Genomic DNA, 12,370 nt, shown 5'->3' with positions numbered 1-12,370 from the left:
TGAGGGGGGGGTATGAGCTGAGGTCCAAGGTAGGTCCACAACCTTAGTGTATTGCCATACAATTATATGTACATAGGCCAATACCTCTATTTTTATGGATTCATGTATATGTGCACACCTATGCTGATACCTCTATCCATAGCTTTGCTTCCTAAAGCCTTCCTGTTTCCTTTTGCCTTCCTTCAGCACCACCGGCATGCTCCCCCTACTTCCACCTCTTAGTACTCCTCTCGGCTAGATTGCTGTTGCTCCAACACCCACAGGATCTCTACAACCTTCTTGCTGGTTTTAATTCCCTAGTTGTTCCCCTGTCTATGGTGTTTACTCCCCCCCCTCTTCTCCTCCCAAGACCCACCAGGGTTGTTGGCCCCGTTGCTTTCTTCCTGAGCTTACCTCCCATGCCTGTCTTACATAAGTAGGCAAATCAATAACGACATAGACCAAGCAATAAGACAACAAAAGATTTTCAAAAAAGGAAAGAAAAAAAGAAGATACATAGTTCCAGGTCTGTCCACTGACCTTTATGACTAACTCCCTGGGGGAGTTCTGGCGGCTGCTCCTCCTAGCCTGAAGTCTATTTTGTGGGGACTTTAGGGCCTTTGTGGTTTGGATTTGCTCCAGTTGCTGATCTGTTATGCTCCCTTCTTGGTTTGCCCTGCTGCAGGGGGTTCAGACCACACTACCTCCCCACCGTGGGTCCCCATTATTGTCCTTTGTTACAGAATGCTCCAGTAAGGGGACAGCATGTCATGAGCTGTTGTCAGCCCTGTAGCCCTCTCTTTGCCTTAGCAGCTCTGGGCAGGGACAGCATCCTCCAGGCTTGGTGTGCAGATATGTGGCTTAGGCCGACTGTCCCTTTCTTTTTCCTTGGTGAGTAACCTTCTTCTATGCCAACATAGTTCTTCAGTAAAACAAACAACAAACCTTTCTTCCCTCCCTCCCTTCCTTAATGGTTGAGTACGATCCAGTTTTATAATTCATAAACATATAAATAAAAATATGAATATTTATATACGTAATCTCCTTGTGTATAATGTCTGTCTTTGTATAGCTGTAGAAATGGAGGCAGACCCTTCTCCCATGTTACATGGTTTAACGCCTCAGGGCCATCTTCATGGGATGGGACTCTCACGAGGGCCCTGTCCTGGGATGAGAGCTGGGCTTGGTTTAAGGCTCTACTGTAGTCATGAAGTGTTAGGTGATCTTTGAACAAGGGGTGCCACCTTTTCATTTTTCACTGGGCTCCACAAATAATGTCATGAGCCTTTGTGAAAAAGGACCTCAAAGTCCTCAGGGTGGACCTCTCTGATGTCACCCAGGACCCGAGTCTTTATACGATCATTAGCTAAAGCAGGAGCGCCTTCAGGGACACACGGGTGAGAATTGTCTGTCAATAGGCACTGTGACCTGTCAGCTGTGCTTTGAGACCAGTGAAACACCAGCTTCCACTCAATAAAAGAGATTTCCGAATAAAGTGAAACTTGGTTAACAACTGTGGTTTGTGAAGCTGCGGCAATGCCAACAGATGGTTAATGTGGAACATGCCTTGCAGTCAGCTGCGCCTGGAGACATGTTCTGGCCTGTACTGTAGCACAGGGCAGAGCTGGAACAGGCAGGTCCAGCTTGAATGAAGAATCTGATGACAGCCATAACTGAAATATTTTTATGACTTATAAAATGCCGCAAAATGAAGTGAAATGAAGACTTGAGCCTCCACGGGAATCCACCTGCATGGTGATAATGTTCCCCCACTGGCGCTTTCCAGGATTGCAAGCAAGACATTTCATGGTTGGGTGAAGTGCTGTGATGTTACAACCAAAACGAGGCTGATTTTAAAACAGATTAGATTCTACTGTTATCTAATCGAGGCGTTGAAGCTCTCCTGGCATTTGTAAACTACCACTGAGGTATTTTTCATTATTATTTATATCCCACATAAAAAGGCAGATGCTATTTTGAACAATATACTCTTTTAAGAACTATCTGTAAGTATCAACTTGGCAACAGCAATTCAGAAGATTAGATAGAAAACCTAGGGGCCAGTGGTTTAATTTAGTGAAGGAAGAACAACTCAGAAGAGGAGGAGAAGAATTGCCGCATAATTTGGAACTGAGTAAGAGTCATAGAATTGTATTCATCAAAATTATGGAAGGACTGTTTTGCTCAATAGCAACAATAGACACAGGGGCCAAACAAAACCAAAAAAGTCATTGATCATTGATATTTGAAAATATTAAATATATTACTAAAATAAAAACAAACAACAAAGCCATTTATACTAGTGTTGATGACTACCTACCCTACCTTATTCGGCCAATTCTGACGCACAGTGATCCCGCAGGACAGAACAAAAAAATCCCCTTTGGGTTTCTGAAACAATAAATGTTTACAGGAAGAGAAAGTCTCATCTTACTCCCAGGGAGCCATTGGTGGGCTTGAACTCTGGACCTTGTAATTAGCAGTTAGTTATCCACTGCACCACCAGGGCGCCTTCTACACTAATCAGTCCAAGTGAATTAAAAAAATTATTATGGGGGGGGGCGGAATTATTATGCATGTAAAATTTAAATGTTTGGTTGACATCTTTTCCCTATAGGCTAACATTTTATTTGGGACATTAATATTTCAACTTTTAGAAGAAAGTTATACATATCAGATTGCAGCCTTCAGTATGGATTGCAAGTCAATGTAAAGAAGACCAAAATCCTCACAACTGGACCAATAGGTGATGTCATGATGCATGGAGAAAAGGTTGAAGTTATCAAGGATTTTGTTTTTTCTGGAGCCACAATCAGTGCTCCTGGGTGCAGCAATCCAGCGAACAAAAGGCACGTTGCATTAGGCAAACCTGCTGCATAAGATCTCTTTAGAGTATTGAAGAGCAAGGATGTTACGTTGAGGACAAAGGGGTGCCTGACCCAAGCCCTGGTGTTTTTAAATGCCTGATAGGCATGTGAAAGTTGGAGATTTAGTAAGGAAGACTGAAGAAGAACTGATGCATTGAATTGTGGTGCTGGAGAAGAATACTGAAAGTGCCACAGATTGCTAAAAGGACAAACAAAGCTGTCGTGGAAGAAGTGTGACCAGAGTGCTCCTTACAGGCAAGGATGGCGAGATTTCGTCTCATATACTTTCAATACGTTGGAAGAAGTGACCAGTTCCTAGGGAAGGACATCATGCTTGGTAGAGTAGCGGGGCAGTGGCAAAGGAAGATCCTTGAGGGGATGGGTTGACATCATGGCCGCCACAATAGGCTCAAGCACAGGAACAATTGTGTGGATGGTTCTGTTGGGCAGAAGGTCACTATGAGTTCCAACTGACTTAATGGCACCTAACAAAACAACAACAACAACAACGAGATAAAAATAAAGAAATAACATATTGATAGTAATTTCTATTAGAGACAATCTGAAAACATTCAGGTGTAATGGTTATATCCCTCAAGGGGCTGTATTTTGGCATCTGATGTGGGCTCAGATCTCTGCTTTGCTATTTGCGATGTGACTTTGTGACCTTTTGCAATGTAGTTGATCTTTCCAAGCCTCAGTTTCCAGGTTAGAACACTCAATGCATGAAATCGATATGAGAATCATATTAGATAAGTTGACCATTAGATTAGCATTCCAAAGTGACTCCACATCTATAGCTATTATCATTGATTGGATTTTTTCCTCCCGGATTTTAACATATTAAATAGTTACCTGATGGACAGGAATGATGTTTTTGACATTGAAGTAGAAGCCAAAATAAACCATGTTGAAAACCCCATGGCGTCCCAGAGTCGCGGTAAACCCTTTGTTGAGGCCCTGGAACCCGAAGCCTTCTTTCTTGACGATTTGCCTTGCATATCCCAGAGTGGATGGTTGCTGCCGAAGAGACAAGCAAAGCCAGAAACATCATGTTTGGGAGTGTGAAAGAAAATGTATGACTGTCCTAGTCTTCCTTCCCATCAGAAGGATTAGGGATGTTCCCTCTCTAACTGTGAATAATCATGTAGAGACCTGGGCTTTGGGACATTAGAAAGCCCCATTAAGTGAACGAAATTACATGCAGAACAACAGACTTCACACGGAAGACAGCTGGCGAAGGAAAACAAAAACAACCCCCCCCCCTCCCGCTCTGGTGGAATGAGTGAAGCCAGTGTCATGTAAAGGAGGAGGGTGGCCATGGATACCAGTCAGCAATCCGTAACTAGGCACAATCCAAAAGGGTTAGGCTAGGTCCTTCATGTGATTTTTGTATCCAGCATATGTCCCTTTCTACATCTGTTTTTCAAAAGTTGATGTTACCATTTGTCTGTATACCATTGCCTGAATGATTTGAAGGGATGCCAGATTAGACCTCGGCTGTGGATAGACAGCCGTTGATTGTAGGCTTCTTCAAGGAGGTGGACAATGATTGTATGGATCACTCACTGAAAGAAATGGCAAACCGCTGGTGTTGGGAGTACTGGGTTACTTTGAATTTACTCCTTTCCAGTCCTCTGATGCATTATCGAAGATTGAAAAGACCAGACCAGGGTCAGCAAACTTGTGAGATGGAAGAGTCAATCCTGTCCGTCACAACAATTTAGAAATTATTTGAGATCCGTAAGTATATGTACAAACAAATGAAACCATCATTATCTGGAAAATATCCTTTGAAAATTTTCAATTTTACTCCAGAGCCATGTACCTACATGGCCTAGACTGTTGGAGTCTAGTTTGTTGCTACTTTTAGAACTTGTTCAAGAGCTCACATCAGTTTGCCCTGTGGTTTACCATGAATTACAGTACAATTACAATACTTCACGTGGGTTTAAAAAAAAGATAGAACTTTTTTTTTTTTAAGATTGAATGATTATTTTCTTTCTGGAGGAGGTGCACCAATGACATTGTGGTGTCTTGCGTTCGGCTGGTTTGACAAGAGAAACATCTTAAGTGACACTCATATATGTGTAAGAGAGAGCTTTATGTCAGGAAGTCATTATATATCAAGCAAACCTCCCAGCCCAGTCCAGATCAAGTCCATAAGTCTGATACTAGTGCATAAATCCCTCTTCAGACTCACACAGCCACATGCAATGATGCAGAATGCAGGAAGATCACAGGCCTGTGGGTGCAAAGTCTTGTGGTTCACAGAGCCTTGGCAGGTCTCAGCACGACTCCTCAGCAAGAAGGCCAAGGCGGAGGGAGGGAGAGTGGGGAGGTCCCCAGGAGCCTCCTTCTGAGAAGGTCAGGCTGTTACCTGAGTGACAGGCTGAACACTACCCCTACCCTTTGAAAGTTTCAAGTTGATATGAACGTATGTAACCACCATGTCTCATATTCTAACCGAATAAGAAGTAGGGGAGAATAATTACTATTTTGATTTTTCCCTCAAGAGGAAAGAAGTACCAACAAGATATCTGCCTGGTATTTCACCGGGAGCAGTTATTGGAGGGTCCTAAGGGACTGATGTGCCTAAGGATGGACTGCTAACCTTAAGATTGGTGGTTCAAAACCACCAGTTGTCCCACAGAAGCACGATAAGGCTGTTTGCTCACATAAAGATTTCATCTTGCAAGCCTTAAGGAGTAGTCCCTCTCTGTCCTACAGGGTCATTATGAGGAGGAATTTTCTTGAAGGCAGTGGGTAATTCATAGGATAAGGAGCCCTAGTGGCCCAGACTTTAAGCATTTGTCTGCTGACTGCCAGGTTAGCACGAGTCACTCAGCTGGAGAAAGATATAGCAGTCTGCTTCCTTAAAGATCGTATCCTTGGACACCTTACAGGGCCCATTCTACTCTGTTCTGTAGTGTCGCTTAAACTAAGAGTTAACTCAACAGCAATGGGTAATTAATATGATATATTTAAATGATCTTGCTTATAAGTAAATAACACAGTTGTTGCTGATCAATGTTTAAAAAACTAGCTAGCTACAATTCTACATTCAACCACATCTTTTTCATTTACGAGGATAAACTATTTCAAAGTACATTAACCTTAAGGAAATCCTTTGTGTAACATGAAAAAAAAAAACGCCACGAGAGAATATTTCTTTAAACAATAAAATACACCTCATCTAGGTAAATCTAAAGTTCTCAGAGGGTTCCTGTTCACTCTCTGCATTGCAAAATGGAACTTCTTTCTTTGTATACGGCACAATGTTTACCAAATAATTTATTTTGTTTTTCAAAATACACTCTAGGGCAAGTTGAACAAGACAGACCAAGAGGACTGAACACAGATCCTTTGGGCCCCTCTTGCTCTCTTTGGCTGAGAAGAGACCTTCCTGGAGATGGGAGGAATTGAGCAGGTGCGAAGCTGCCCAGCTCAAGCTACCCAAGACCAGTGCTCCTTGTATACAAACTCCACCCTCACCCCGAGGCACTGCATGGACAGGGAACTCAGAGGCCATCTCGGCTCTAGAACAAGAGAGGAATCCTTATCTTGGAATAAAAGTGCAGATTAACATGGCTATTCACCCAAAACCAAAAACAACGACCAGGTCCACATGTGTTTTGATTGTTTAAAAATCCTGCTGTGCTAAATCATGGAGACAAGGACAATTGGACTGAGAATTACTTGATCAAACATCACCTTATCATCATTTATCTTGGAAAGAGAATTCTATTAGATCTTGCAGTGGGTGTGGAGTGTATGACATAGATTTGAACTAAGTGCTTTGTTATCTCGCTATGATTAAGTAAATCAGAGAATAGCACTAGAAACAGGGGCTCAGAGCTAGACAGCCCCATTTTGAGTTCCAGCTCTATCACTTTTAAGCTTGTTGCAAGTATTAAAACCTTTTTGATTTTCATTTTTCTTCTTGTAAAACCCACAGCAATCTGGTAGTGAGAAATCCAACGCTTACCTGACATGCCACAGGGCCCCTTTATCTAGAATCTTGCTCATAGGAATTTTCAACATCATTTTATTGGGGGCTCATACAACTCATCACAATCCATCCATCCATCCATCCATTGTGTCTACTTGAGCCCTTGGTATCAGCTCATTTTTTCCCCTTCCCTTCCCCACCCTCCCTCATGAACCCTTGATAATTTATAATTTTTTTCATGTCTTACATTGAGTGATGTCTCCCTTCACCCACTTTTCTGTTGCACATATCCCCTGGAAGGGTGTTGTATGTCGATCATTGTGTTTGGTTCCCCCTTTATCCCCCCACCTTCCCCTTCTCCTCCTGGTATTCCTACTCTCATTATTGGTCCTGAGGGGTTTATCTGTGCTGGATTCCCTGTATTTCCAGCTCTGATCTGTACCAATGTACATGCTCTGGTCTAGCCAGATTTGTAAGGTAGAATTGGGGTCATGATAGTGGGAGCGTGGGGAGGAAGCATTGAAGAACTAGAGGAAAGCTGTGTGTTTTGTCGGTGCTATATGGCACCCTGACTGGCTCATCTCTTCCTTGTGACCCTTCTGTAATGGGTTGTCCAATTGTCTACAGATGGGCTTTAGGTCTCCACTCTGCCCTCCTCATTCACATTGATATGATTTTTTTGTTCTGGGTCTTTGATGCCTGATACCTAATCCCATAGACAACTTGTGATTACACAGGCTGGTGTGCTACTTCCATGTGGGGTTTATTGCTTCTCAGATAGATGGCTGCTTATTTAACTTCAAGCCTTTAAGATCCCAGATAATATATCTTTTGATAGCCAGGCACCATCAGCTTTCTTTACCACATTTGCTTATGCACCCATTTTGTCTTCAGTGATCATGTCAGGAAGGTGTTGCTCATGGGATTGTTGTGAAGACTACATTAGTTAAAGAATGCATCCCAAACTAAATTCACCATACATTAGCTAATACTAGCAATGGAATTTTTGCTGATAATAATAAAATAAATAACTAGACAATTAATGCTCTCCTTAGAGAGAAGATGGTAAAGTTTTGTCTCACATACATTGCACATGTTATCAGGAGGGACCGGTCCCTGGGAAAGAACACCATGCTTGGTAAATAGAAGGTAAAGCAAAATAGAGGAAAACCATCAAGGAGATGGATTGACATAGTGATGGCAAAAATGACATAGTGCCTTCTAACAATGCGTGTTCAGATGGCTCAGGACCAGGCAGTGTTTCATTCTGCCATGCAGATGGCTGCTATGAGTTGGAACCTCACAGTAAAACACCAGATAGTATGTTGTGTGGTTGGAGAAAGTTGAAGTCAGTGACAAAAGGTGGAGGCTTTGCTCTGAGGGAGAGGAAGAATGTGCACTACTAGTGTCTTCCTTCCCGTTCCACGTGGCTGCCCTTCCCTTGCCCCAGAGTTCTGGGGACTACTAGGTGGAAGTTGACCAGAAATATAATCTGACGCCCAAACAAATCCAGTTCGGGGCTAGAGAGTTCCTTACACACCCACAGGGACTTCCTTCCAGAAGCAGTAGAGGATTCTGTAAATTGGCCCCTGCTTTCCCTTCAAGTGTCCACTCCAAAAGAACCCTCTGCACAAGTGTCTGGGATGTAGAAGTAGTCCTCATGGGAGCGCCGCTTGGGAAGGAAGAGCTGACCAAGCAGGCCTCCACGTTGGCATGGCTTCCCCGTCTGGAGAGCACACTCCTGTACGTCAGCAGTACTGGACCAGTGTGGTGGTTAGGCGTTGTCCGCTTGGTTCTGTCTATAGACTCGCTGTGCAACGGCACGAAGCAGAGTGCGGTCGAACGTCTTCACGTTTGTTTTTATGTTTGAGCCCATTGTGGAAGGTCTTCCTCTTTTTTGCAGACTCTTTACCAAGCATGATGAACTTTCCTAGCGGCTGGCTCTACCTAATCGCATGCCCTAAGCATGTGAGATAAAGTCCCGCAAGCTAGATTCTAAGGCGTGTTCTGGCTGTATGGCTTCCGATACAGATTTGTTTATTCTTCTGGCTGTCCATGGTACATTCAGTATGCTTTTCCAACACCATAAGTCAAAGGCATCGATCCTCTTCTGGTCTTTCGTATACATTATGCAATGGAACACCCTCCATTATCATAAATGTTCAGAACTTTATTTAATCCTCGCAACAAGTGTGTGAGATAGGAACCCTTATCCTCACTTGACAGAAGCAGACAGTTAAGCCCTAGGGGTGAAGTGATGTGTTGAAGGCCACAAAGGGAGAGTAACTTCACAGCCCAAACCAGTGTTCTGCTGGCTACAAATGTGTTCCATGTGTACATACACATAGTGCGCAATCCTTCCAGCCAAAACCAATTTCCCTGATTAGTTCTCTCAGCATCCCTGCATGGTGTTCAGCAGGCCTAGCCTCCTTCTTTTGCATGAGGAAAATGAGGGTGACATCCCCAGAGGAAAAAGTCTTGTAAGTAGCTTAGTCAGAATTCTGCATCTAATTCTGTGTCCTTTCCACATCAATTCTTATTGCACAATCAGTAAGATTTTCAGTTTGATATCCAATTAATATAAATAACAGACACATCATAGCAAAAACATATTTTTTCTAGCAACTTGGGACCTTGAGATAAAGAAAAAATCTGAACTCTAATTCCTAAAAAACATATGACAGTATGTTGTTTGTTTCATTCAGGGGGCACTGTATCACATACATGTAAGCAAATATTGAATTAGAAAGGCAAAATATAACTTCCACTAGGATGCTTAAGTAGGGAAATACAGATTCATTTTGACTAGATCTCTGTAAACACAGGGAATTTTACTAAAGTTATTTGATTACTGGGCTTCCATTTCAAAACAAAATGGTGACTGATTAGCATCACCAGCCAAATGATTCCAATACTATCGACCCCAGAAGGTCTGGGGGTGGTGGGGGGGAGCCTAGTTCCGTTTCCCTTTACTATTTAGATTCACTCCAATTTTCATATCTAGTTACCATTTGTGGGCCAGATTGCAGTCTAACTTTCCCAGGTGCACCTTTCATTGACTGCACCAGAGCTGCAAGTCAGGAAGACTATGTGGATGGGGGAGGGGGGGCACAGTGCAGTGAAACCACACTGCTCTCCATATTGGTTTATAGACATTCTCACGCCACTGCTTGCTGCCAGAAGTAGTTCCATTCGAAGTAACTCCAAGACTTCTTTAATTTTGACTTTGGCTATTTCCAACTGCTCATTTTGGCAACTCCATACCCTTTCATGTGTTCAGACAGCCAACAAGTATCTGCCGAGTACCTTCTAGTTATCATGCTCTGTATGAGGTGCCGAGCACAGAATCTTACTTGTACTCTAGACACACATATTTTTATTTGGAGAGATCTGCAGATAATTGAATAGTATGGAACATGGAATAAACATGGAATCAAACAGCTATTTAAAAAGTCTAAAAGTGGGTTGATTTTTAAAAAAGAAGACCTCTCGTCTGAACCGTGCTCGCAGGCACCACTCTGGGGTCTGCTTCCTCCCTTGGAGACTCCAGGCTTACCAACAAATCATGGAGATGAGTTATGGCAGCCTGAGCTATTTTTTTCTGGAGTACTTCCATCCAAACTCTACTTGGCTCTGCTTAGCTTGTGAGATCATATTCAGAAGAATTGGGCAGCCAGCAACCTCTGGGTAAATAGCTATCATCAGGGTACAACAGGTATGGGCTCTGGGCCACGTCAGTCAGTGGATTTCCTCTCTCATTAAGGCCAGCTAAGCGCTCTAGGTTCACCATGTCAGAAGAAAGCACACTCCACATGTGTTCCTTCTCTCACTTCCTATGGCAAGGTGAATTCTGTTGCATTTTGGAGCCAATGGAATAAAGGTGCTGTATTGGATTTCATCACATGGCTGAAAAGCAAACCGGATGAGACCTTTGCACAATGAAGTCAGTGTCCATATCGGAAGCTTCAAAAAAATACAGCTTTGTTATAAAAGGTGAGACCCAGTTGCTACATTTAGGTAGAAAAACATCCTTGCTCTTGAGGAAGAGAAGATCACCTCGTTTTCTTATGACTCAAATGAGGTCTTGGGGTGTTTTCATCAATTTGGAAAAAGAAGAAGAGGAAGAAGAGGAAGGAGGAAGAGGGGGAGGAGAAAGAGGAGGAGGACGAGAAGGAGAAGAAGAAAGAAAGCTATCCCTTTATTTGACAACAAAATATGAGTGAGAGGAGAAGAATCAGTTTCAGACACTTCCATTTTCTTCTATCTAGCTTAGAGTTTTCATCAATTCATCATTACGGTTCATTGTAACAGGGCATGATGTGGATCAAAAGACAATATCTAAAATGTAATTTTATTCCACCTTGAGGTTAATTCGGGTGAATGAATGGGTCTATTTTTAGCCTTTCTGTGAGTGGAGAATACTTTCCTGTAAACACATTCTCACAAATGCTGAGCCGCAAGCCTATGTCAACATCAGATTAGTGATCAGTCAGCACCCTTGGAGGGGCACTGGGCCCTCCAGGTGAGATGTCTTCTCCCTGCCATTGGTGTTACTAGGGACATACCGGACTGCACCTGGTGACTCTGTCAAAGAGGTGATACCAAAATGACTGCACAGAAAATTTGGAGCAATGCGTTGCCTTGCTCCAAACATTCATATTTTCAATAACACAATCCCTGTAGCGGAGCCCTGGTGGCATTGTGATTATGCATTGGGCTGCTAACTGCAAGGTCAGCAATTCGGAAACCAACAGCCAGTCCCTGGGTAAAAGATGAGGCTTTCTACTCCAGCTAAGAGTTATAGTCGCAGAAACTCACAAGGGCAGGTCTACCCTGTCCTAAAGGATCACTATGCATCAGAATCGACTCAAGGGCGGTGAGTAGGGTTTGGAATTAATTATAACATCAAAAAGATCTTTCCTCAGTCCAGCTTACATGTATCAATGTATCTACCAAGCTAACACTCTGTGCTAATTTACTTTTTGTACCTTCTAAAGCGCGTCCGTCAGAGCTGTCATTATGGTCCAATTACAGTGATGCTTCAGATCAAGTGGTTTGTCTGTCTGCGTTGCGAAGCATGTGCCGATGTTTTCATTGCCGTCAAGGTTTCTACACTCACTTCCTTGTCAAACTTTCTGGGCTTTTAGCTACACTGTTGTGGTAATTAATATGTGTGAACCTACATCAGTTACGTTTTTGAGAGTGACGTGGTAACTAGAGAAAATGGGGGGAAACCACACAAGGTTTCTGCTTAGTTTTGCAGAACGCCTTAACGAATGACAAAGTCATTCACATAGAAAGATTTTAGAAAACAATCATGGTTTTTAGATTTATATAATCTAAGAAATATTACATTTAAGCAGTTTATAACCATATCGATAAGCTCTTATCCTATGATTAAAATCGATAATAAGCATTACTAAGGATTCTGTCCGGTCCAGGGGAGGAGGTACCCGGGGACAGGATCGGGGGGCACACCATGAGTGACTGCACTTTGTTACAACTCTTGTGATTCCACTGGCGGCTGCCCAGTTGTCACAGGCAGAGGCAAGTTGACTGTGCTGGTGGCTTC

At 42.9% G+C, this 12,370-nt stretch overlaps 1 protein-coding gene across 1 annotated transcript in view; it reads right to left on the bottom strand.

Moving 5' to 3' along the window:
* SLC25A21 (solute carrier family 25 member 21) overlaps positions 1-12,370 on the bottom strand; it is a 584,085-nt gene that overhangs the window by 43,081 nt on the left and 528,634 nt on the right. The window contains exon 7 of the mRNA XM_075530895.1: positions 3,702-3,866. Within this exon, the coding sequence (XP_075387010.1) occupies positions 3,702-3,866 (165 nt within the window). The remainder of the gene's footprint in view (positions 1-3,701; positions 3,867-12,370) is intronic.

This window comes from Tenrec ecaudatus, chromosome 14 (genome assembly GCF_050624435.1).
Source record: "Tenrec ecaudatus isolate mTenEca1 chromosome 14, mTenEca1.hap1, whole genome shotgun sequence".
Lineage (NCBI taxonomy): Eukaryota > Metazoa > Chordata > Mammalia > Afrosoricida > Tenrecidae > Tenrec > Tenrec ecaudatus.
This window is presented reverse-complemented; position numbering and strand designations above follow the sequence as displayed.